The sequence below is a fragment of the Ahaetulla prasina genome, chromosome 4, assembly GCF_028640845.1.
Source record: "Ahaetulla prasina isolate Xishuangbanna chromosome 4, ASM2864084v1, whole genome shotgun sequence".
Classification (NCBI taxonomy): Eukaryota; Metazoa; Chordata; class Lepidosauria; order Squamata; family Colubridae; genus Ahaetulla; species Ahaetulla prasina.
Window position 1 is genome coordinate 74,537,075 of NC_080542.1, and position 24,024 is coordinate 74,561,098.

Below are 24,024 nucleotides of genomic sequence, written 5' to 3' on the forward strand. Positions count from 1 at the left end.
ATTGATCGGTATTCATCTGGCTAGCGTCCTAGCAGCAAACAGCCTGGTCAGATTCAGCACATTATCACAGTCTGATTCAGTATGAGGATCTTATTGGCGGTTGGATTGGCTTCCCAGAATACCACCAATCAGCTGTCCCAGGCTGCAGGGAGCGCCACAGCCCATTGCAACCTCAACATGTTGCATTTTTGGCCTCCATGCGTTGCATTTTCGGCCTCCACATGCTCTGTTTTAGATCCGTTCTAGACTGTGGAGATCGCATAGCACACTGTTGCCGATCGCTGCTTCCATGTGTCGCGTTTTTGGCCTCCGCGTGTTGCATTTTCGGCCTCCGCTCACCCCATTTTTGGCCTCCATGCGTCACAGTTTCGACCAGTTCCAAGCAGCAGGGATTGGTGAGGATGGTGGCAATTCCCAACACCTGGAACTGGCTAAAAATGTAACACGCAGAGGCCGAAAATGCAATACATGATAACAGCTGATAACAGCCGAAGGATGAGGGCTGGCGGGTGGGTAGGGCTTCGGCAATATTCACTGTATAAGACGCACAGACATTTCCACCCACTTTTAGGGGTGGAAATGCATCTTATATTTCAGAAAATATGGTATGTATGCTTTTTCTGTAGTTCATGTGGAATAATAGCCCTTTAAAAATCCTTTAATTATTTTATACCTTTCCCATAAAATTGTCCTGATATAGCTGTACAGTATATTAAGACAACATAAACTTATTTAATGCCATTTTGACAAGTTTGTCTGTGGTGGCGCAGTGGTTAGGATGCAGTACTGCAGGCTACTTCTGCTGCCTACCAGCTGCATGCAATTTGGCAGTTTGAATCTCACCAGGCTGAAGGTTAACTCAGCCTTCCGTCCTTCAATAGGTCAGTAAAATGAGGGTCCAGATTGTTGGGGGCAATATGCTGACTCTATAAACTGCTTAGAGAGGGCTGTAAAGCAGCGGTCACCACTGGTGGTCCGAGGACCACCGGTGGTCCCTGAGAAAATTTTCGTGGTCCCCAGAAAAATTATTTGCATTTTTTTATATTGCCCTAAATCAGGGATCCTCAAACTATGGCCCCTGGGACGGATATGTGCAATGAACGTTTGTATTGCTGCAGACAGTCTCCCCCTTCGGGATCTTTTTGTGTGGGACAGAGGGGGCAGAAACTCCAATCTGGGGTCTGCTTCAGCCTCCTGATGTGGGGCTTTGGGCAAAGGCTGGAGGGAACGGCTGCTGGTGGTGAAGAGTCGGAGGGCCTTGTTACAGTGGACAGCATCATGGGCTGGAACTGGCTGACCATCTCTTTCTCATGGTGGCTGCTTAGCTCCAGCAACTGCTTCCCATTGGGGCCCTAAAGAGCCCGGGCGGGCAGGTGAGGGGTAGTGAGTAGAGGCTGGCAAGGTGCCCCTCGACATGAGTGACATTGAGTTGGCCATGCCCACCCAGTCACATGACCACCTTGCTACGCCCACGCAGCCGGTCATTAGGCAGATCATATTAGTAGTCCACGGGATTTAAAACTATAAATTTAGTGGTTCCTGAGATCCGAAAGGTTGGGGACCCCTGCTGTAAAGCACTGTAAAGCAGTATATAATCTAAGTGCTATTGTTATTACGTTCCATTCAACTTCTTATTAAGAGTATTTATAAATTAAGATCACAAAATTAAAATTACAATCTAGGCATCTTTCCTCATACAATTGGATTTGCATGGACAAGATGTGAACAGAAAGTTCTGTAAGGATAAATGTAGATTAAAAATACTAAGTGACCTGAAGCTTCATGGTATCTAGACATTTGAATAAGAAATTTATATACTCCTACAGCATAGTTATATAGGGTTGTGCACACACATAGATTTTTTCTCACATTTAGAGAAATTTACATATGCATTTTTTTAATAATATCTCATCGTATAATATGCCTATAGGAATACAGAAATAGGAAGGTGATTTGGGACTAACGGAAATTGTAGTCTCAATCGCCGAAAAGCATTAGCTTTAGAAAGGCTGAGCAAATGGAAATAAATGAAAAGACCATGATACATAGGAGATGAGTGACAGGAAAAATGGGATGTCCGAGCACCAGAAGAGATGTAATACGGAAGTATGGCTGGAAAGCGGAAGAAGCACAAGAGTGACAGGTCGGTCAAGGAAGCCAGTCAAACTGGCAGCCGCTCACCTGGCAGCCCTTCTTGTGATGGAAACCGACCACCAGGATGTGTAGCACTGGACCCCTAGGACAGCTGCCACTTTGAGAGCAGAGATCGGGATTCCCTTTGGCCCTTCGCTCCATCTAGGAGCCCGCACCCGTCTCCACACAGCAGCGGCCGCCCCTGCAGCAGGAAACCGTTTACTACGGGCCAGGAGCGATTCCTTTTGCTGAACGCGTGAAACTCGTCGCCCGTCCGAAGTTGCAGTTTGGCTGTCACTGAGCATGCTCCGGGAGTTCGAGCACGCTCAGTAGCTCCTGTGGAAATAGCGTCGCTTCTCAACTCATCTGGACTGACCGCGTAGCAACAGAAGACGAAGGAACGGGCGGTCGACCATTCGGGTGGACTCGAGGGCGAAAAAAAACTCACAGGCGGGTGGGGAGATCTTCAAAGAAGGGCTTAAGCTACAAGGGTTAATTACAGAGGAAGGCTTATTTTAAGACATAGACGCTCCAAAATGACCCTTGACTATAATAATGACTGCCTGCAAAAAGAAGTTATGACAGGAAGCACTTTCTTTATCCTATTACCTTTCCTGGCAACCATCGATCAATGCTTTGTTCTTAAAGGCGCAGAAACTCTGGCCGTTCTACCCTTAGTAGGACCTTGTGTGATTCAAGGATGTGCATTAATGCTATATTGTTATACAGCATCTGCTTAGATTTCCCAATGTAGCTTAGGTTTCAGTTTAGTAATACAATAGAGTGAAACACCCACAAGTTATTTAAATGCTCTATAATCAGGAAAATAATCCAATATATTAACAATAAAGGTAGAGGTAAAGGTTCCCCTCGCACATACATGCTAGTCGTTCCGACTCTAGGGGGCGGTGCTCATCTCCGTTTCAGAGCCGAAGAGCCGGCGCTGTCCGAAGATGTTTCCGTGGTCATATGGCTGGCATGACAACGCCAAAGGTGCACGGAATGCTGTTACCTTCCCACCAAAGGTGGTCCCTATTTTTTCTACTTGCACTTTTTACGTGCTTTCGAACTGCAAGGTTGGCAGAAGCTGGGACAAGTAACGGGAGCTCACCCCATTACACATCAGCACTAGGGATTCGAACTGCTGAGCTGCCGAACTTTCGATCGAAAAGCTCAATGGCCTAGCCCCTGAGCCACCGTGCCTGTCTATATTATTATATTATACTATACTATATACTATATACTATATACTATATATACTATATATTAACAACAGTCTTACATAAAAAAGCAAGTAAATCATTTATTAAGTAATAATAGTACATATTTAAATTTAAGTAAATAAATTACAACAAAAATTACTTGAAAAACTGCAGACTCAGTCTAAGCTATCATTTTAAAAAATAGTATCATACCATATTGTATCAGAGCGTCAGAAACCAATCTTAGGACAAACATAGATTGCTATATACATTCAATACTTACCACTAACATAATATGATTAGCTATTTATTTATATTTTACTAGTTTTCACAATTTGTAAGCTGCCCAGGGTCACCTTGTAAGGGAGATGGGTGGCAGGGAAATTTAATATTGCTCTTATTTTAAATAAATGAAAAAAAAATGCCACTAGCCTTTAAGAAAACAGCTGTAAATAGCACATAAATACTGAAAAGTAGTAACCAATATATCAAAATATTGGTTAGTCTGAGAAAATCTATGTGGTTGCTTGGAGCCAGCCAACGTAATGTGCTTGCTCATCGTTAACTATGATTTCTTCAGTGAACCAAATGTCTTCGTTAAAACTCTGAACCATAAACCATTCTTACAACTGGATTTGTTTAACGTTGTAGACTAAGATGGATAGTGATTAATATATGTATTTATATGTATAGGTGTGTGAATTTGCAGTCCATTGTGTAATTGAGCCATGGAAAGAAAATATTCTTAAACTACATTTTTATATATCAGTAATGTATATAGTTTAAGGAAAATTGTCTTGTCTGTATAATAATTTTTCCATATAGAATTCACAGGATATTTTTGTCTATATCATTTAGACATACATGACTTCATTGAGGTTTTAATGATTTTGGAATGATTCTTTCATAATCCAGGATATATCAAATGATACATTAATATAAACTCCATTTGTCTCTTAAATTTAGTTGCACTTTGTGAAAAATCCATTGTGCTGTGCATAGATGTAGGAGCAACAACTATATTTTTTTCTTGAGTCAGTATTTCCTGAGTTCTTTATTTCAGCATTCCTTTGTTTCTGTTGAAAATTAGGAAGGTCTGCCATTGAAAATATTTAAAATCTTGTAGACAAGAGCAACTCTAAAAATAGTTTTGGAGATGGGAAGTTGAAATTAGTGGCTGCAATTTGAGAAAAAATATTTTGGGATCTTTTAGGGGACTGTTTGCTGCTCCTTAGAATTTGCTGAGGTGCTAAGAGAATTGAATAAGGATACTTTTTCATTGGTTTCTTCTGATCATAGATTAACAGAGTTAGAAGGGACCTTATAGGTCATCTAATCCAACCCCTGCTCAAGCAGGAGACCCTACACGATTTCAGACAAATAATAGTCCAATCTTTACTTGAAAGTCTCAAATGATGAAGCTCCCACAAATTCCAAAGGCAAGCTGTTCTATTGGTTGATCATTCTCACTGTCAGAAAGTTCTATCATGTCTCCCCTGGTCCTTCTCTTCATTAGACTAGCCACACCCACTTCCTGTAACCGTTCTTCATATTTTAGTTTCCAGTCCCCTAATCATCCTGGTTGCTCTCCTCTGTACTTTTTCTAGCATCTCTTTTATAGTGTGGTGACCAAAACTGGATGCAGTATTCTAGGTGTGGTCTTACTAGGGCTTTATAGAGTGGTATTAGTACCTCACTTGATCTTGATTGTATCCCTGTTAATGCAATTTAGGATTGCATTGGCTCTTTTGGCTGCCACTGCACACTGCTAGCTCATTTTTAGCTGGTTGTCCACTAAGACTCCAAGATCCCTCTATTAAGCCTGGTTTCCCCCAGTTTATATGTGTGCTATTGTTTTTTCTTACCAAAGTGTAAGACTTTACTTTTTCTCTACATTGAATTTCATTTTGTTAGATAGGGTCCAGTGTTCAAATCTGTCAAGATCCATCTGGATCTTGAGCCTATCTTCTAGAGCAGGGGTAGTCAACCTTTTTATACCTACCATCCACTTTTCTAACTGCCCACTGGTTCCATAGTAATGCGCCGTGTATCGTCGTCTGTGATGCCTCTCGCGCATTGAGGATTGGGTTTGGGGGGGGAATGCCGGCTACCAGCTCTGCTTGTCTGTTACAGCTGGGTGACGTGGGGGGAGATGCGTGAGCTATTGTGGGACGAGGCTCTTTTGTTTGCGGTCGCACTATAGCGCCATTTAGTTTCACTTACGTAACGTGAACTAAACTTGTGCGCAGGCGATATAAATAGTATATTTTCAGAAATTTAAATTGTCATGGGGAATTTTATGAAAACCTAATGAAATTTTTTTTAAATAATGCTATGATTTTTTTAAAAAAAAGTCAATTAAATTTAAAAAAAGGAAAGTGCTTCAGTATTGGACAAAACTCCTACCACCCACCATGAAAGCTGGAACACCCACTAGTGGGCGCTGGGACCAGGTTGACTATCACAGTTCTAGAGCATTAGCTATTCCTGCCAGCTTAGTATCATCTGAAAATTTGGTGAGTTCCTCTTCTATTCCCTCATCTAAGTTGTTTATGAAGATACTGAAGAGTACTGGGCCTAGGATGGAACCTTGTGGCACCCCATTGTTTACTTCTCTCCATGTAGACTTAGACCCATTAAGGACTACTCGTTGAGTATGGTTTTCAGCCATTTGTGAATCCATCTGGTGATGAAGCTATCCCACTTTTTTCTAGCTTACAAAGAAGTAGGTTGTGGTCTACTTTGTCGAATGCCTTGCTGAAGTCTAAGTATATTATATCCACAATATTTTGCTGGTCTACTAATTTAGTCACTATGTTGAAGAACGAGATAAGATTGGTTTGGCATGATCTGTTTTTAACAAACCCATGCTGATTTGACTTTACTTGTCTCTAGGTGTTGGCAGATCTGTTTTTGATGTTGCGTATTGATGTTGGGCTCAGGAGCTAGGACGTTGAGCTTGTCAATCAAAAGGTCGGCAGCTCGGTGGTTCGAATCCCTAGTGCTGCCGTGTTTATTCTAGTCTTATTAAATTTGGGAGCTAATCAAGCTCTTTTTTGAAATGAAAAACTGCAAACATTTTCAGCATTTCTACTCTGATCTTAAGTCAAAAGTTCCCAGAACAATTGTCTTTCAAGTAGAGTCATCAGTTTGTGACAAATAGAGAGTCTCACCAAGAGAAAAAAAGCAAGCTTAAAAAAAGGCATGTGAGATTTATTTATTTATTTATTTTTGTCACATTATATATAAGCATAAGCATGAAATAACTATACAATATATAAGCATATATATAACCATAAGTATGTAATAACTATATGAAATTGTATACAATCAAAGGGAACATTAGGACAGGAACAGTAGGCACGTTGGTGCTCTTTATCTATCTATCTATCTATCTATCTATCTATCTATCTATCTATCTATCTATCTATCTATCTATCATTCTGCCTAATATATATCTATAGATATATATTATTAGATATATATTATTATTAGGCAGAATGATGCAAATGAAGATGCTAGAAATGGCTGAACATGGGCATATTAACAATTCCTCCAGGGCACGTATTGCACGTTGTTGGGGGGAAAAAACCTGCAAAACAGTTTGACATTCCTAGTTGGCGTTGGATGCTAACTTCATGAATTACAGCTAGCAAGTCGGGAATAATACAAATTATAAACACGTTCATTCTTTCGGCATTAGAATATGTCTCGAAATTACACTTCTCTGGCGTGCTGTATAATATAAACATACTCGACAGATTATTCCCCAACCCCCACCCCCAACGTTTGGATTTGGATCAGCAACATTTTCTATTACAGTTTGAGTATACCGGCAAGCACGCAAATTGTATATTGGGCGCTCGTCTAATTTAACTCAATATGTACACCCTCTATTATTATTTCCCAAATAACAGGCATAAAACAATTAATAAAACATTTCAGCGATGTAAGTTTCAGCTATGTTTAAAGCCTGTATCTTTTATTTTATGCAATGGGCATTGATAGCTGTTCAAACAGCTTCTCGCGGGCATTCTTCTACCTTTCCCTCGCTCTGGAAGTTCGATGATTCCGTCTCGATTTCTAGAGTCTGCTTCACTGTCTCCCGCTTCCCAGTTCCGACCAATAGCCTCGCAACAACCCCAATAATTGGAAGCGGAGTTGATTGGCTAGGTCTTCTTGAAGAATGGCGGCCAATGCGACTACCAACCCGTCCCAGCTTTTGCCGCTTGGTAATGAAAGTCATGCTCGCGTGTGTGGGTGCGCGGCGCGCAAATCGGAAGACTCGAGTGGGGTTGTTGGAGTGCTGTTTGCAAATGGCACAGGGTATAGAAAAAGTCCAGGCTGTGATGCGGGATCGAAACCATGAATGCTTTTCACATGGGCATGGGTCCCCTTAACAATCTGATCCAGCCTTCCGTAACTCCCGCCAATGGGCCTAATGTTGATTGTTGTCGCAATAACGCATCAGAAGGGCTCCGAGTTGGATGAAGTTGCTGAAATTGAAGTAGTTTCTAAGCAAGAGATAGAACGAAGGGAAAATATTTGATTATATCAGGCTGCTGATAGAATGGGATGGTCACCAGTGAAAGGAAAGTGAAAAACTGCACAGATAAAAAGAATCGTTCTCCCATTCGGCTATTTTTATTCTAAGGTTTGAGGCAGATGAGGTTCAAGACTTCTAGCAAGAGAGGGCAATATCCTATTATAGGTGACAGTTAATTGCTTTCTCCCCCATAGGCTTTTTTTGAAATTAGGTTTTGAAAGCAAGTTTTGTATTTAAAGATACCTAATGGGAAGCATTTTACAGATATATTACATTTTATATTATAAACATATACAATAAAGTATTGTAAAATATAATAAAGAGATCCCAATTGGATGGGATACAAGTTTATTATTCCTAAACTTGTGCTTGAAGTTATAATGTCATTTCTGCCTTCTCCATCAGCAAAATGTCTTGATACTCAGTATAGTGACATGTGGGAAAGATAAGATTTGAAAGAATAATTGGAGCAAGAGTGAAATTGTGTTGTTTGGTTTCATGTAATACAGTAGTTTAACATTTTGTACCTGAGTAGATTTTAAGGTGAATAGGGTGGGTAAGGAAAATAGACTATGATAACAGTGTACCATTCTAAATCAGGATTTGGGATAGGGAAGCTGGATTGGTTAGAGCTAAAGTCACAACTCCATTCTGAAATTTTGTCTAGGTTCATCTAGCTGCTAAAAGGGACCCAAATTAAACTACCTTGAACATTTTGAAGGAGATTTTCCCTATGAACCATTTTTGGCACTCTGTCTTTTTCTGCTGGAAAAACAAAGCAACTGAAGTTCTAGATAACTGATGCCTGAAGCACTGGTTCTTTGATAGCCGGCTTTTTCAAACTTTTTCTCAAAAGGGAAACGAAGAGTAAAACACTGTAAATGCACTACTTCAAAATATAATATATAACTATATAATGGCTTCCCACTAGGGTAATGGTAGAGAAAGAAAGAAGCTTTGTTTGTGAGCTCATGGTCATGGATAGAAATTGCTTATATGGTATAATAGTTTATAGTCTGGCTGCTCTCATTCTTTTCCAAGAATAAGGTGGGCAATACCTTTACACTCATCATGAATGGGTAGGTTCCTAGGTTATAAGACTATGCCCTGCTCCTTTGACATTCTATCTCCTTTCTCCTCTCTGTTTATATACACTTACCCGCTCAGACCCATACATGAAGGAAAAGATTCATTCATCTGAATTGCAGTACACCAAATGAAATGGCATTCATCACAGAATTGTAAATGATTTTGCAGCAGTCTTCTTATAACACAAATCATAGATAATGAGGAAAGAATTAATTATGTGCAGTTTCATATATCACTATTAGTTTAATGTAAGTGTAATTGCTTAATTGAGAATGAACCCCCATGGAGTTCATTCTTATTTAATTTTTAATGCATATACTTCTTTTATTTTTGAGAACTCAAACCAATCTATAGTATGGCTTGCATTTTTCTCCTATTGTAGCAATCACAGGAATAGTCAAGTGGAAAGTACTTTGGATTTTGCCATCCTACATTGTAACCCATTTCATTGTGCGGTCATTTTTACTGTCATTTATGACTATTATACAAAAATGTGTATAATTAAAAAATGAAAACTTTTGATTTTTTGTTTTAAATCCATTCTTTCCCAGACAACCAGAAAATACATCAAGATAATAAGATATAATAATAGCATTTATATTAAAATTTGATGTCAAGATCTAGAAATTTTAAATGCGGTGTTTTGAATGTAAACTATTTTGGAAATAATATTTCTTTTAAAATATTAACACCTATTTTTCTATGCTACAGAACTGGTGGACAAGTGTATAGGGTCTCGTATTCACATTGTAATGAAAAGTGATAAAGAAATTGTGGGCACACTCCTAGGATTTGATGATTTTGTCAGTATCCTTTCTATAACTATTTGGAAGCTTTTCTCTAGTTTTTAAAATTAACTTTTTTAATTGTTATTTATCTAGAAAAAGTTTTTGTAAATTAAGATGAAATAACAATCTGCAAATATCTGTAACTGTTGAGTATTTAGATTTTGTGAGAAGTTCGTAGATATGATTTGGAAGCTCTATATGCAGTCAGTACTTGAGCCATGAATGAGTCTGAAATTTTGATTATAAGTTGCTGTGGTCATTAAGTGAGATACCTACATAATCATGTATCTCAATGACCACAATGCCAGTTCTTTCCATTGCAGTCATTTAAGTGACCATGCATGGATACCTTAAGCAGTGGTTCTCAACCTTTATAGTGCTGCGACCCCTTTAATACAATTCCCCACGATGTGGCAACCCCTTTAATACAATTCCCCACGATGTGGCGACCCCAACCGTAAAAAATTTTTGTTTTGAATTTATCGCGCCTGAAGCCGTATTGGCTAGCGATCTGAACTGCTTGCGATTGCCTTGAGGACGGAGGCATTAAAGCGGAGACTCCTCCCCTATTAAATTTATTGCGCCTGAAGCCAGATTAGGCTAGCGATTGGGAGTGATTGCAGCTGGCTTGAGAGGGAGACATCAGAGCAAAGATTTCTCTCTTTAATTCATCGCGCCTGAAGCCGAATTCGGCTAGCGATTTGAAGAGCCTGCAGCTGGCTTGTGGAGTCAACCATTGAAGCGCGATTCTTCGACTCGCAAGTATACTTCTCATATTTCCGATGGTCTTAGGTGACTCCTGGCAAATCGTCATTCGACCCCCAACGGGGTCCCGACCCACAGGTTGAGAACCGCAGCCTTAAGGGATGCGGGAGGCCCATAACCCACCAGTACATGGAAACCTGTCATGAGTTGAGAGGATTCAACTGGCTAGGCTCACCAGTGTCTCCTTTCCAACCCCCAACACACCCAAGATTCCTTCTCCCTGCCCCATCACTTCCAGGTTCACTCCAGGTTGTACCTTGAATTGGCTGATTATGCCTGTCATGAGCTGCAAGGAAAGTAAGTAACCTAGGTATGGTGGGAAGAGAGAAGGCCTAGGCTTCTGAGGTGGGGGTGGGTGGGAGGAGGAGGCCCATGCAACAGTGGACCTAGCTGGTCAAGGATTTGTGGCTTGCAACAGGTTTCTGTGCATCACCAACCAGGTAAAGCATTAAGGCCCATAATGGGGGAGGGGGAGTTGAAATGTTTCCACAATCATGAAAATGGGGGCAATGCAGCCGTTAGAACTTTAGATAGAGGTAGTAGGTTCCTTCATCAGCACCATCATAATTTTGAACAGGTGCTGAATGTACAATTGTAAATCTAAGAATGTCTATAATTTTAACAGAATATATAAAATATATTGAAGTTATCTTTCAAGGCCATGACTGAATACTGTATATATTGAGCAGTTGAAAGGTTGTCAAGGCATGCAAATTAAGTTAACATTTTTTATATTATAAAAACAACTTTAATTTTGTTAGAATTTATTTTGTGAATATAGGAAAAGTTAATACTTTTGTGGTACTTATTATATTTTTCTTAATAACAAATTCCAGACATGGTATTAGAAGATGTCACTGAATTGTAAGTATTGCTTCTCTGGCTTGCAACTTCAACAGATTTTGTGTTTGTTTGTTTTTTGGATCAACAATTGTCTACTTTTGCCCTTTTCTAAAGTTGCTGTTTCTCTTAATATAGTAGATTTTGATTTCTCTGATATAATACATAAGCTCATAAACTTTTGGTATTGGCTGAGAATTATTTTGACTAGCATGTTCTAATTACGTTTTCATACATATTAAAAAAAGTAGTGCACAATATTTTCTGCATTTAAAAGTTTACATACGTATTTGCCAACTACATTCTATTCTGTGCTTCTCAATTAATATACTTATTACAGTGCAATAATTTTTTAATTCTGGAAATCTGATCTTGAGGAATAGTTTGTCTACAAACAAGCATGTTAGTTAAAAAGATTTCTTGAGAACATAAATATTGGGACAACATCAACAGTACAAGAGAGTTCAAAGACTTTGCAGGCAATGAAATTGGGGGTAGACAATCTATCAAGACTGGATTACCTGTTGAATGATGTAGATCTTTTAGATAATTATTGGTACATATATTATTAAAGGATTTATTTATTTATTATTTATTATTTAGATTTTTATACCGCCCTTCTCCCAAAGGACTCAGGGTGGTGTACAGCCAGATTAAAACAATACACTATACAATTTTAAAACAACAAATTAAAATAACATATTCTATAATGGCCGAGAAATTTAAAACCGTCAAATTTGATCCAATAAAACAGAATACCCCGATTTAAAATTATTAAAATTATTAAAATTATTAAAATAAAAAGGGCCGCGGTGTGGCTCAGGCTGTAAGAAGCCTGTTATTAAAACACAGCTGCCTGAAATTACTGCAGGTTCTAGTCCCACCAGGTCCAAGGTTGACTCAGCCTTCCATCCTTTATAAGGTAGGTAAAATGAGGACCCAGATTGTTGGGGGGGCAATAAGTTGACTTTGTAAATATACAAATAGAATGAGACTATTGCCTTACACACTGTAAACCGCCCTGAGTCTTCGGAGAAGGGCGGGATATAAATGTAAACAAAACAAAACAAAAAATCAAAAAATTCAAAATTTAAAAATTAGGAATTAAGCCAGTCCCGCTTGAATAAACAAATACGTTTTCAATTCACGACAAAAGGTCCGAAGGTCAGGTAGTTGACGCAAACCAGGGGGAAGTTCGTTCCAGAGGGTAGGTGCTCCTACAGAGAAGGCCCTTCCCCTGGGGGCCGCCAGCCGGCATTGCTTGGCGGACGGCACCCTGAGAAGACCCTCTCTGTGTGAGCGTACGGGTCGGTGGGAGGCATAGGGTAACAGCAGGCGGTCCCGTAAGTACCCGGGCCCTAAGCCATGGAGCGCTTTAAAGGTGGTAACCAACACCTTGAAGCGCACCCGAAAGACCACAGGTAGCCAGTGCAAACTGCGCAGGACCGGTGTTACCCGGGAGCAACATGTGGCTCCCTCAATCACCCGCGTAGCTGCATTCTGGACTAGCTGAAGCCTCTGAGTGCACTTCAGGGGTAGCCCCATGTAGAGAGCATTGCAGTAATCCAGACGAGAGGTGACTAGAGCATGAGTGACCGTGCATAAGGCATCCCGGTCAAGGAAGGGGCACAACTGGCGAACCAGGCGAACCTGGTAAAAAGCTCTCCTGGAGACGGCCGCCAGGTGGTCTTCAAACGACAGCCGTCCATCCAGGAGAACGCCCAAGTTGCGCACCCTTTCTGTTGGGGCCAATGACTCGCCCCCAACAGTCAGCTGCAGTTGCAGCTGACTGTACCGGGGTGCCGGCATCCACAGCCACTCCGTCTTGGATGGATTGAGCCTGAGTCTGTTTCTCCCCATCCAGACCCGTACGGCTTCCAGGCACCGGGACAGCACTTCGACAGCTTCGCTGGGGTGGCCCGGGGTGGAAGAGTACAGCTGAGTGTCATCAGCATACAGCTGGTAACTCACCCCAAAGCCACTGATTACCTCACCCAACGGCCTCATATAAATGTTGAACAGGAGAGGTGAGAGAATCGACCCCTGAGGTACCCCACAGGTGAGGCACCTCGCGGTTGATCTCTGCCCTCCTGTCAACACCGTCTGCGACCGGTCAGAGAGATAGGAGAACCACCGATAAACGGTGCCTCCCACTCCCAAACTCTCCAACCGGTGCAGCAGGATACCATGGTCGATGGTATCAAAAGCCGCAGAGAGATCTAACAGGACCAGGGCAGAGGAACAACCCCTATCCCTGGCCCTCCAGAGGTCATCCACCAACGTGACCAAAGCTGTCTCTGTGCTATATCCGGACCAGAAGCCGGACTGGAATGGGTCTAGATAGACAGCTTCATCCAGGTACCGGGGAAGCTGCCATGCCACCTCACTCTCTACAACCTTCGCCAAGAAGCGAAGGTTGGAGACTGGACGATAATTACCACCGCCTCTTTCAAGAAAACCCCTTCCAACAATGAAGCATTTATAATTTCCTGGAGCCGGCCGAGTGGCCAGCACCAGCCAGGAGGGACACGGGTCCAGTAAACATGTAGTGGCATGCAACCTCCCCAGTAACCTGTCCACGTCCTCAAGAGCCACAGACTCAAACTCATCCCAAACAACATCAACAAGACGCGTCTCCGTCATCTCACCTGGATCATCGCAATTTTGGTCCAAACTATCCCTAAGCTGAGCGATTTTATCGTATAGATAACCACTAAACTCCTCGGCACGTCCCTGCAAGGGGTCATCCTGCCCCTCCTGATGTAGGAGAGAATGGGTCACCCGAAACAGGGCGGCCGGGCGGTTATCTGCCGACGCAATGAGGGTGGAAACGTAGGAACGCTTCGCCTCCCTCAGTGCCACTAGGTAGGTCTTTGAAAAAGACCTAACTAGTGTCCGATCAGCCTCGGAACGGCTAGACCTCCAGGTACTCTCTAGGCGTCTTCTCCGGCGTTTCATCTCTCTCAGCTCCTCAGAGAACCAAGGAGCCAATTGAGATCTGCGCCGGGTCAGAAGCCGCAAAGGCACGACACAGTCCAAAGCCCCAGCCGCGGCCTGTTCCCAGGCCGCAACTAGTTCTTCGGTCGTGCCGTGGGCAAGATCTTCAGGAAACGGCCCAAGCTCCGTCAGAAACCTCTCGGAGTCCATCAGGCGCCTGGGATGGAACCAACGCATTGGTTCCGTCTCCCTGCGGTGGTGAGCGGCGGTCTGAAAGTCTAGGCGGAGGAGAAAATGATCTGTCCATGACACAGGTTCCGTCACTAAATCTCGTAATACCAGATCATTAAACCACTGTCCAGAGATATAAATCAAGTCCAGTGTGGACCCCCCTATGTGTGTAGGGCCATCAGTTACTTGAATCAGGTCCAAGGCCATCATGGAAGCCTGGAACTCCTGGACCACTGTTGATGACAAGCCGGCCGATGGCAAGTTGAAATCCCCCATGACCAAAAGGCTGGGAATCTCAACCGCCACTCCGGCAAGCACCTCCAGCAGCTCAGGTAGGGCTGTAGTCACGCAGCAAGGAGCCAGGTACGCGATCAACAGACCCATCTGATTCCTATGGCCCCACTTCACAAGGAGGGATTCACAACCGGCTATCTGAGGCACAGTGGACTCTCTCGGCTCCAGACCTTCCCTCATCACAACCGCCACCCCTCCACCCCTACCCTGGGCCCTCGGTTGATGAAATGCTCGGAATCCCGGAGGGCACAGTTCAACCAGGGGTACACTCCCTTCTGTGCCCAACCAGGTCTCCGTAATGCCCATAAAGTCCGTGGATTCCCCCTAAATAAGATCGCAGATCAGGGGGGCCTTATTGACCACGGACCGGGCATTGCACAGCATCAACCGGAGGCCCAAGCTCTGAGGATCTTGACCTTCCGGGGAACAGGTAAGAACTAAGGGGCCAGAGCACGTGATCGCTTTTAAACAGCGAGCTCGTGCTCCCACAAAATGATACGGCCCCTTGCTTCTGCCATATCTGCCCCTCCCACTTACCGTACAGATGGAACGACCCTCAACACCTGGAACACACCCCTCCCCCCCGCCCTCGGACCAGATAAAGAAACGCCGTGAACTGACCCCGGGACTGGACATTCCCTCCCCGACGGGTATTTCCCCCCACCTGTCTCTTCCCTCCCCCACCCCTCCCATCCCTTAAAATCCCCATTAAAACTCCCCTTAAAAAATCTGTTAAAACAACTAATTAAAAAACCCCTAAGCCTCCTATTTTTAGCATGCCACCTCTCGGGGCTCCAAAGCCCATCCTCAAGGTAGGCCCTCGATAATATGGAGCGCCAAACCCGTGAGAGAGGGGAATCTCGCAGGGTAACAAGGTCAGTCGCTGTAAACGTTCGCATAGCAGAGAAAATCCGGCAAGAAGGTCCATCCTGGGCTGGTCAAGATGGTAAAAGATGATAAAGTGACCACGACCAGTCTGTCCTGATGGGAAGCAATTGATGGTAATCCTTATGCGGTAGATGACCAAACCGCTATCTCAGTCGATTCACCACCCCGTATATACAACCAGGGGTGGACAATGGAAGGAAGGGGGGAGGAACGATGGTAAAGATGTTAAAATGTTAGATGATAAAAGAGGTGTCCGCTGGGCCCATGGGCATTCCTCAAGGCAACCAACAGGTATCCACCGGGCCAGTTGGCGACCGCTAGGCCCAGCCGCCAGGCCACCAAGCTACCCGGCCGCTAGGCCACGCGTTCGACCACCAAACCAGGCTGCTCACCTGCTGGGCCAAGGCTACTCCCATGTCGGGCCTATCAGGCCATCCGCAGCCTCGGAGCACCGAGACAGGCCGCCACCACCAGCCACCTCCGCCTGGCCATTGCCGCCGAAAAAGCCCCATCGCCGTCACTGGGAGGCCGCCGAAATCCCCACCATCCAGGAAGGGACGCCAGCCGCCAAATCCCATCGGCAGTCCTGAGGCACCGCCGACACCGACGAGGGGAACCAGGCCGCCGCCACCGCCGCCACCGCCGCCGGAGAGACGAAAAGGCCGACGGAAGCCCGGGAGGCCACCTGGATCACCGCTGAGGTGCAACCATTCCGGGGCTCTTCCCATCGCCCCACAAAGTCGCCCAGCTCCAGGTCACCCTTCCTCCGAGCGACTGGATCCAGCGACTGGATCTTCCTCCATCGGGGGGGGGCCAAGATGCCACAAAGCCCCCCGCCGCCGCCGCCGGAAAGCTGGAAAGGCCGACGGAAGCCCGGAAGGCTGCCAGGATCACCGCTGGGACGCAACAGCTCCGGGGCTCCTCCCATCTCCCCCCGAAGTCACCAAGCACCAAGTCACCCATCCTCCGGGTGACTGGATCTTCCTCCACCAGGGCGGGGGCCTAAGATGTTACAAAGCCCCCCCCCCGACCGGTCGAGGCCCGAAAAGGCCCACCGCCGCATCCCCCGTTCAGCAGAGCAACGCCATCTTGGACATGCTCAGTAAGGATAAAAGATTGTTATGGTATTTCAACTTGAGATAGGGATATCCCATCTCAATATGACACTTTGAGATACTGATTTATTAAGCAAGCCAGTAGTTGAACTAAAATTGTAAAAAATCAAGAGGTTTTCTTTCCACCTCTAGCTGAGAGTTCCAGTTGAAGGTGTTATATCAATGACATCTAGCTCCTGACATCTGACATCTAGATTAGCATACTGTATATGCTGCATACATTCTTTGAAATGTTAAGAGTGACTGTAGAAAAGAGAGATCATTTTTAACATCTATGGTAGATGTCTGATAAGTTAGTACTCTTCTGGCACAAGCACTTTGCTACACATAGTCAAATGCTCTTGCATTGTATTTATTTATAAATCTAATACCATACTTAAAAATGAGAAGCTGCTCTATTTACTTTTTTGTAGAAAAACTAATTATTGTTCAGGATTGGATATTTCTTAATTGATTTGTGGGTCTCAGTTGTTTTATTAGAAAAATACTAATAAATCTAGGATAATAAACTTGTAAATTCAAGAATCACATTTTACCAAGTTTACATATAATCAAGTGCAGATTATACTTACTGTGTTAGTGGCAACAGCCACAAACATGTCAACCTATGAAATATGGAAAATATGAACTATTAAACTTTTTGTTAATAGTGTCTTTTACTGTTTATTTTATTTATCCCAATAATTCTTGTTTAATTTGTTCTTTTGTACACTGCTATTCAGTAAACAGTACAGGGACGCGGTGGCTCAGGCCCTAAGACGCTGAGCATGTCGATCGAAAGGTCGGAAGTCCAGCGGTTCAAATCCCTAGTGCTGCCGTGTAACGGGGTGAACTCCCGTTACTTGTCCCAGCTTCTGCCAACCTAGCAGTTCAAAAGCACGTAAAAAATGCAAGTAGAAAAAATAGGGACCACCTTTGGTGGGAAGGTAACAGCATTCCGTGCGCCTTTGGCATTGAGTCATGCTGGCTACATGACCACGGAAATGTCTTCGGACAGCGCTGGCTCTTCGGCTTTGAAACAGAAATGAGCACTGCCCCCTAGAGTCGGGAACAACTAGCACGTATGTGCGAGGAGAACCTTTACCTTTACCTTATCCAGTAAAAAAATTACATTTAAAATTAAGAAATATGATTAATCTGGAATATGGAATATGTAACTGGACAGAGAGTGATTTTAAGGAATGGATCCAGGTTAGGAGTTCACTATCTATTTTTACAAAGTCTGGGTTCTAAATATGAGAAGATAGCACAGTATGTTGCTATATGATTTAATTATAAGCATACCCTATTTTTCGCACTATAAGACACACTTTCTACCCACCCACCCCAAAAGTGGGTGGAAATGTCTGTGTGTTTTATAGAGCTAATATTGTGGTGGGGGGAGGGGGTTGGCCCGCTGCCTGTCACAGCTGCTGCCATTTACCACGGCTGGCGAACACTGAAGTCTTTGCTGCCAAGCAGCTGATTGGTGGTTGGATCAGCTTCCCGGAATACTGCCAATCAGCTGTTCTAGGCAGTGGGGATAATCACTGCTGCCGAATCAGTGGCAATTGGCAAGTGGTAGCTGATTGGTGGTATTCCGGCAGTCTGATCCAACACTGATCAGCTGCTAGGCAGTAAAGGCTACAGCGTTCCCCGGCATCAGCAGCAGCTCAGCTCAGTTGACTGGTGGGCACAATGGAGTAGAGCCCTGATTAGCCATGTGCTGGGGCTGCAAAAATTTCTTGAAGCTGAGTAGGCTGTTTGCTGTTTCCTGCAAGGACGCTAGCCAGACGAATACTGGATGGATGCTGGGAGGCAGCATCCATCTCTCTTGTTTTCCTCCTCTAAAGCTAATGTGTGTCTTATGGTCTGGTGCGTCTTACAGTGTGAAAAATATGATAATTCTTGAAGTAATTCTATATAGGTATCTATATTTATTATGTTGGCCTAAACACTAGGAGACTCTGACTTCCAGGTATCCATGATGCATGAAAGCTGCCTGAGTGACTGTGGGTCAGTCACACTCTCTTAGCTGCCTCACAATATTGTTATTGTGGGAAAACAGGAGGCAGGAATATTAGGTATATTCATTGCTTGACTTGACCAAACTAAATTAAGTAAAAATATAAGCTTTAGGTTTTTTTCTTACATTTAATTTTTTTCTTTACTATATAATCATGATTTAACGTAGACTCTTGTATTTCCTTATTTCATGAATACAGTTTTTTTTTTTAAAAATACTTCTTCCCTTAGATTAATTTTAATGGAGGTTTGTTAGGTTCCTCTGGAATATTTATTCTGTTTCTGTAATGTTAATAATTGTACTTTCTATTATGACTTTTTGGGCAAAATATAATTAATTACAAATACCTCAGATAGCATACTAGTATTTGTTAAAAAGGAAAGTACTACTAACACTTCCAATGGGCCTATTCAGTTTATTTTATTACTGCTGTGTTGGGACAGTTTCAGCAGGATTGCTTCCCACACTATCTGAGAAAATGAAAGCAAGATCATGACTTGCATTGCATATTGTATTAAGCCAAACATTTTTTTTTACCAAATATAGAAAATAAAATATGTTAAATTACCTCCTAATAATATGCCAAACAATAAACATTGTTTTACAGATCACAGTGTCTAGATCTATGTATCACACTAAGCTAATAAGACATTATATTATGACTTAATTCACTGTATGAAACAGACTACACAGGAGAGCCTGAGTATCCAACATCAGCACCCAGGGCTTAAGTAGCTGCTTCATTTAGTTCTTCTACCTAGATCAAATAGATATATTTGTTTGAAGATAAAATATGGCATAATGCATACCAGAGTTAATAACGCTGGAATTCTATTAGTTTGGCCTCTTCTTAGGAGAAAAGGACCATTAAATTTGGCATTGGTGTTTTATGTAACAGTGCAAGAGACTGCAATATTCATTAAAAAGCTAAGCTGAATGAATTAAGATACGCTTTGGATGAAGCATATCTTAATAAAACTTAATAGTTTCTTTTTTTTGTTAACATATTCTTTGTTTTAATCATGCTCAATAGTGAAATAACACCTGAAGGAAGAAGAATCACAAAGCTGGATCAGATTCTGCTGAATGGAAACAATATAACTATGGTAAATAATTTGTGTTCTGTAATTTCTTTCTTAAATTGTTCTCAGCTCAAACAACTAATGGAAGACTGGTATTTTTATTGTCATGATCAACATTTGGAAAATAATATCAGAAAAATATAATTAGGGTATATTGATGCAACAAGTTGGAGCAAGAATGAATGCTGGCATTGTTTTTTTTTTACTGAAAAGGTTTTACAAAAAAATTTTCCCCCAACCCTAACCCTTCCCCCCCCCTCCCTCCTTACCCCATCCCCTCCCCCCCAACCGACTTCCCAAAGCAAATACATGGTATCATATCAAACAATCATAAACTAAAATATGCTAATTAACAAACTCCCATCCCTCTTCTTGAACCTCAACTCCCCTTTTCCATAAAAAAAGAAGAAAAAGGAAAATATTAATACTACTACAATTACCTTCTATTCATTTAAAAACTATTTAGCATTTTCTTTACTCCTTGCTCTTTATGTTTAATAGTTACAATCATACTTTGATCCTTCCCTGTGGCTTTCTGTGTTTCTTCTCCCAAATTTACAGCCCCAATTTTAAGTTGTATTTGCTTTGCTTCCTTTTTCCCTTTTTTAACCATTCCCACCTCTCCTTCCATCTTAATTTCTAACAATGGCAAACTTCCAACCTTCAGTACTTTAGTATAAAAATTTCTTGCTTTAAAAACTGTATTAAGACAATATTTCCCTCCCTTATAGTTTTCTGTTAATCCAGCTGGTACATTCCATCTATACTGTATCTGGAGATTTCTAAGCTGATCCACCAAAAAAGCATATTCTTTTCTATTTCTTAACATTTTAGGAGGAATTTTTTTCAATACCAATACCACTTGTCCCAATATTTGAATTTTATTTTTATCAGAAATTTGTGAAATTTCATTCCTAATCTTCCTAGATGTAAAATAAATTACTACATCTCTGCTTTGCAACCCATGAATTAACACCGTTAATTTTTTCAATTTGGATTTCAAAGTCCACTGGTTTCTGTCCAATCAGCTGTGAAAGCCTCTGCAAAAATCTTCTTTAAGTCCTCTCGTTTATTTTCTTTCAAACCTCTTACTCTCAATGCAGATTCCATAACTCTGTATTGCAATAAAACCCGCTCTTCTGCTCTCTCCGCCTTGATCTGGAGCACCTCTATTTTATTTTTTAAGTCCAAATTAGCTTGATTAATTTCTTCAACTCTATCATCCAACTGCTTTATATTCTCCACCTTGGTCTGAAACTCCTCTATTTATTTTGCTTTTTAAGTTTGAATTAGCTTGATCCATCTCTTCCACTTTTTCATCCAATTGTTTTGTATATTCAATCAGAGTCTTAAATGCTGCCAGCACTTCTTCTCTTATCTCTTCATCCTCAGCTGCAACAAAGTCTTTAATTTTCAATATTTTCTCCTCAATTTCCTTAATTTTTTTATCTTGAACAGAAATTTGAGCCTTCAGAAATTCCTTCAGCTCCTCTTGTAATTTATGTAGTTGAACTAACGGCACTCCAACTTCCTTGAAAACAGCAGGCTGTATTTGTACAGAAGCCATCTTACTTTAATTTTATAATTTGGAACAAAGTCAAAGTCTTTTCGTAAACACAGTATTTAAGTTAAATAAGTCAGTTGTATAATCCTTCCAGCTTTCACTTTATAGTTTCTTTATATAAACGTAAAATCCATCAAGTTTAAGCAAAGTTATAAACTGTAACAGTGTTAATAAACACCTCTTTGACTTTCACTTTCACACCCATTATACTCAGATGCCATTTCCTTTCTTCTCAAACGGAGTCCACACACGGGGTTGAGGTCTGATACTTACATCTACCTTGCCTCCTGACATTGCTCTGTCTGGTTAAGTCAAAAATCCATTTAAACTCAATATTGATCGCAGATGTGGTTGCGGCGTTTTGCTCTGCCAAAAAAGACAGAGGCGTCCTGGATCCGGAGCTTTTCGGGTTCCCAAGGGAGCTCTCCCCTTCAAGCCTCCAGGATCATTCCTGGTGCTTTTGGGGGAGCTCTACCTCCACCCGATCGCTCACCTTTCCCTCTTCACCCGGGGGAAAGGTTTCCAAGCCGCTAGACAGCTGATTTTCACTGTCTTAGCAGCTCTATGCGATCCAGGGTGGTGGTCTAAAAAGACCGTCCTCAACAACCAGGAGAACCACAGGAAGTAATGCTGGCATTGTTAAGGATTCCTGCTACAGGGAGGTAAAAATATATTACTGTATTTCCCCGAAATGCTATTTCATGCTGATCACAATATAAGTCCTACCCCCAAAATAAGCCCTAGTTCAGAGCATCGGTGACCAGCACAGGAGGCGGAGAGTGTGCACGTGGGGGCCAATGGTATCTAGAAGCAGCTGCAGCCTGCACAGCCTAGTCGCTTCAAGCAGAAGCACACCTCCATCCCACCGTCTGCCTTTGCTTGTGGAGTTGGAGGATGAGATTGGATGGTGGGGGCCGAAAGTGCAGGGGCCGTGTCATGGCATTACCACCACTCCACCGTTAACCGTGCCTTTTGGGGATGGCACCGTCAGAGGCCTGGGGAGGTTGGGGGAGGCACGTGATCCGGCCCATTGGACATGCCTCCCCCACACCCTGTGCCTCTGTCTCCGCCTGTTGGTGCTGCCGCCACGAGGCAAGGCAGATGGTGGAGCAGAGGTGGCACCATACTGTGGCCCTGCGCACTTATCGTCCGCCATTCAACCTAGTCCAGCTCTGCCGCAAACTCCATAAAGACAATGGGATGGCAGCTGGCGACAATGGGGCTTTTCATCCTTCACCTCAGAAGCAAGGGGAAGGAGAAGGAGGGAAAGGGAGAGGGGAACAAGTGGAAAGTGCGCCTGGACTCACAGTGCTTTTTTTTGATTTGCATGCCGTGTTCTTGTGGAGAGGCAGATGAGCCCCTTAGAGGGAGAACCTAAGGACAAGGTCTCGCCTGCCTCTCCGCAATACCTCTCAGGAGACATGGTGTACAAATGTAAAAGCCGCTCCTTCCAAGCCAGCAGCACTATTTGAATCAAAACAAAAGCGCCACAAGTCTGGCTGCCCTTCCCATTTGATCCCCCATTTTTGGGAAGCGTTTCAGTACGGTAGCAGGTCAAGCCAGGTGTGATTCAGATCACATCCCAGGCAATACAGAAGCAGCTATGCCTTATCCCTTCCAAAACATGCTGGGATGTGATCTGAAAAAAACCCAGCTTGACTTGCTACCAGTATTGAAACCCTTCTCAGCTCTTTCCCGAAATGTGCTTGCAGCAGCTGCCAAAATGTGCTCGCAACGGCTGCTGGACATGAGTGGGCAGCCCTATGCCTCTGCCTGCTGCCAGTGCTGCCTGCAGAGGTCCCAGTTCTCCAAGTGAGCGGCAAGCACATCTAAAACAAAGCAGGACTCGCCCGCCGACCTTTGTATTGCAGGGAAGGCAGCGAAATGTGGAGAAGAGCCACCCTCCCTTCGGGAAAGAGTCAGGAGGTGTTTCAATAGCAGGTCAAACCAGGTCTTATTCAGATCACATTCCGGTGTGTTTTGGGAGGAAGAAGGCACAGCTGCTATTGCTGTGCTGGGGTTTGCATGACGGCAGCAACATACTGCAGGATTTATTTTTATTTTATTTTTATCTCCCTTCCAAAACAAAACTCTCACTTCTTTTTTTTCCAAACAGTTGGTTCCTGGAGGAGAAGGACCAGAAGTATAAGTATTCATTTGACATCACTGCAAGAAATTTCGTTGCGTATTCTGTGTTGAAACATATTCCTAGAATAGGTTCTGAAATTTGTTAAATTTCTGTTCTTATATTTCATACTGATATTTAAATATAACATAGCTTCCTTTTTAAGGATGCGGCATCTTTAACAATAGTTTTGTATATTAAAATCATGACTTTGTTGTAAAAACAAAATTAATTTGCCATTAAGGGCAAGCAAATAAATTTTTTTTTATTCTGACTGGTTTGTGGTTTATGTAAGAGCTTGGAATCAAGTAGATGTAGTTATTTTGAGCACTTCTATTTTGAATTAAGGGATTACAGGGTTGTAAATAGGGATTTGGGGGGCAAGGGGCTAGTTAGTATTTTAAATAACAGAAAAAATAC

General features: G+C 42.6%; 2 protein-coding genes across 5 annotated transcripts in view; one reads left to right on the forward strand and one right to left on the reverse strand.

Moving 5' to 3' along the window:
• AVL9 (AVL9 cell migration associated) overlaps positions 1–3,940 on the reverse strand; it is a 170,654-nt gene extending 166,714 nt beyond the window's left edge. For 2 of the 4 annotated variants that reach the window (XM_058183867.1, XM_058183866.1), the window contains exon 1: positions 2,182–3,939. In XM_058183867.1, the coding sequence (XP_058039850.1) occupies positions 2,182–2,295 (114 nt within the window). In that variant the 5' untranslated portion in view covers positions 2,296–3,939. Of the gene's footprint in view, positions 1–2,181 lie in introns of all 4 variants that reach the window. The other 2 variants (XM_058183863.1, XM_058183864.1) reach the window with 2 other exon arrangements.
• Positions 3,941–7,437: 3,497 nt separating this feature from the next.
• Positions 7,438–23,878, forward strand: LSM5 (LSM5 homolog, U6 small nuclear RNA and mRNA degradation associated). Its single transcript, XM_058182281.1, has 5 exons — positions 7,438–7,567; positions 9,682–9,777; positions 11,360–11,387; positions 19,867–19,939; positions 23,596–23,878. The coding sequence occupies exons 1-5, from the start codon at positions 7,522–7,524 to the stop codon at positions 23,626–23,628; spliced, it is 276 nt and encodes a 91-aa protein (XP_058038264.1). The 5' UTR covers positions 7,438–7,521; the 3' UTR covers positions 23,629–23,878.
• Positions 23,879–24,024: the final 146 nt, after the last annotated feature.

What these genes read in the sequence shown, in the direction of transcription:
- LSM5 (XM_058182281.1), top strand. Translation starts at nt 7,522, where the DNA reads ATGGCGGCCAATGCGACTACCAACCCGTCCCAGCTTTTGCCGCTTG. An exon ending in AGGATTTGATGATTTTGTCA is followed by an intron (nt 9,778 to 11,359) that starts GTATCCTTTCTA and finishes AACAAATTCCAG; the next exon opens with ACATGGTATTAGAAGATGTC. An exon ending in TTAGAAGATGTCACTGAATT is followed by an intron (nt 11,388 to 19,866) that starts GTAAGTATTGCT and finishes CATGCTCAATAG; the next exon opens with TGAAATAACACCTGAAGGAA.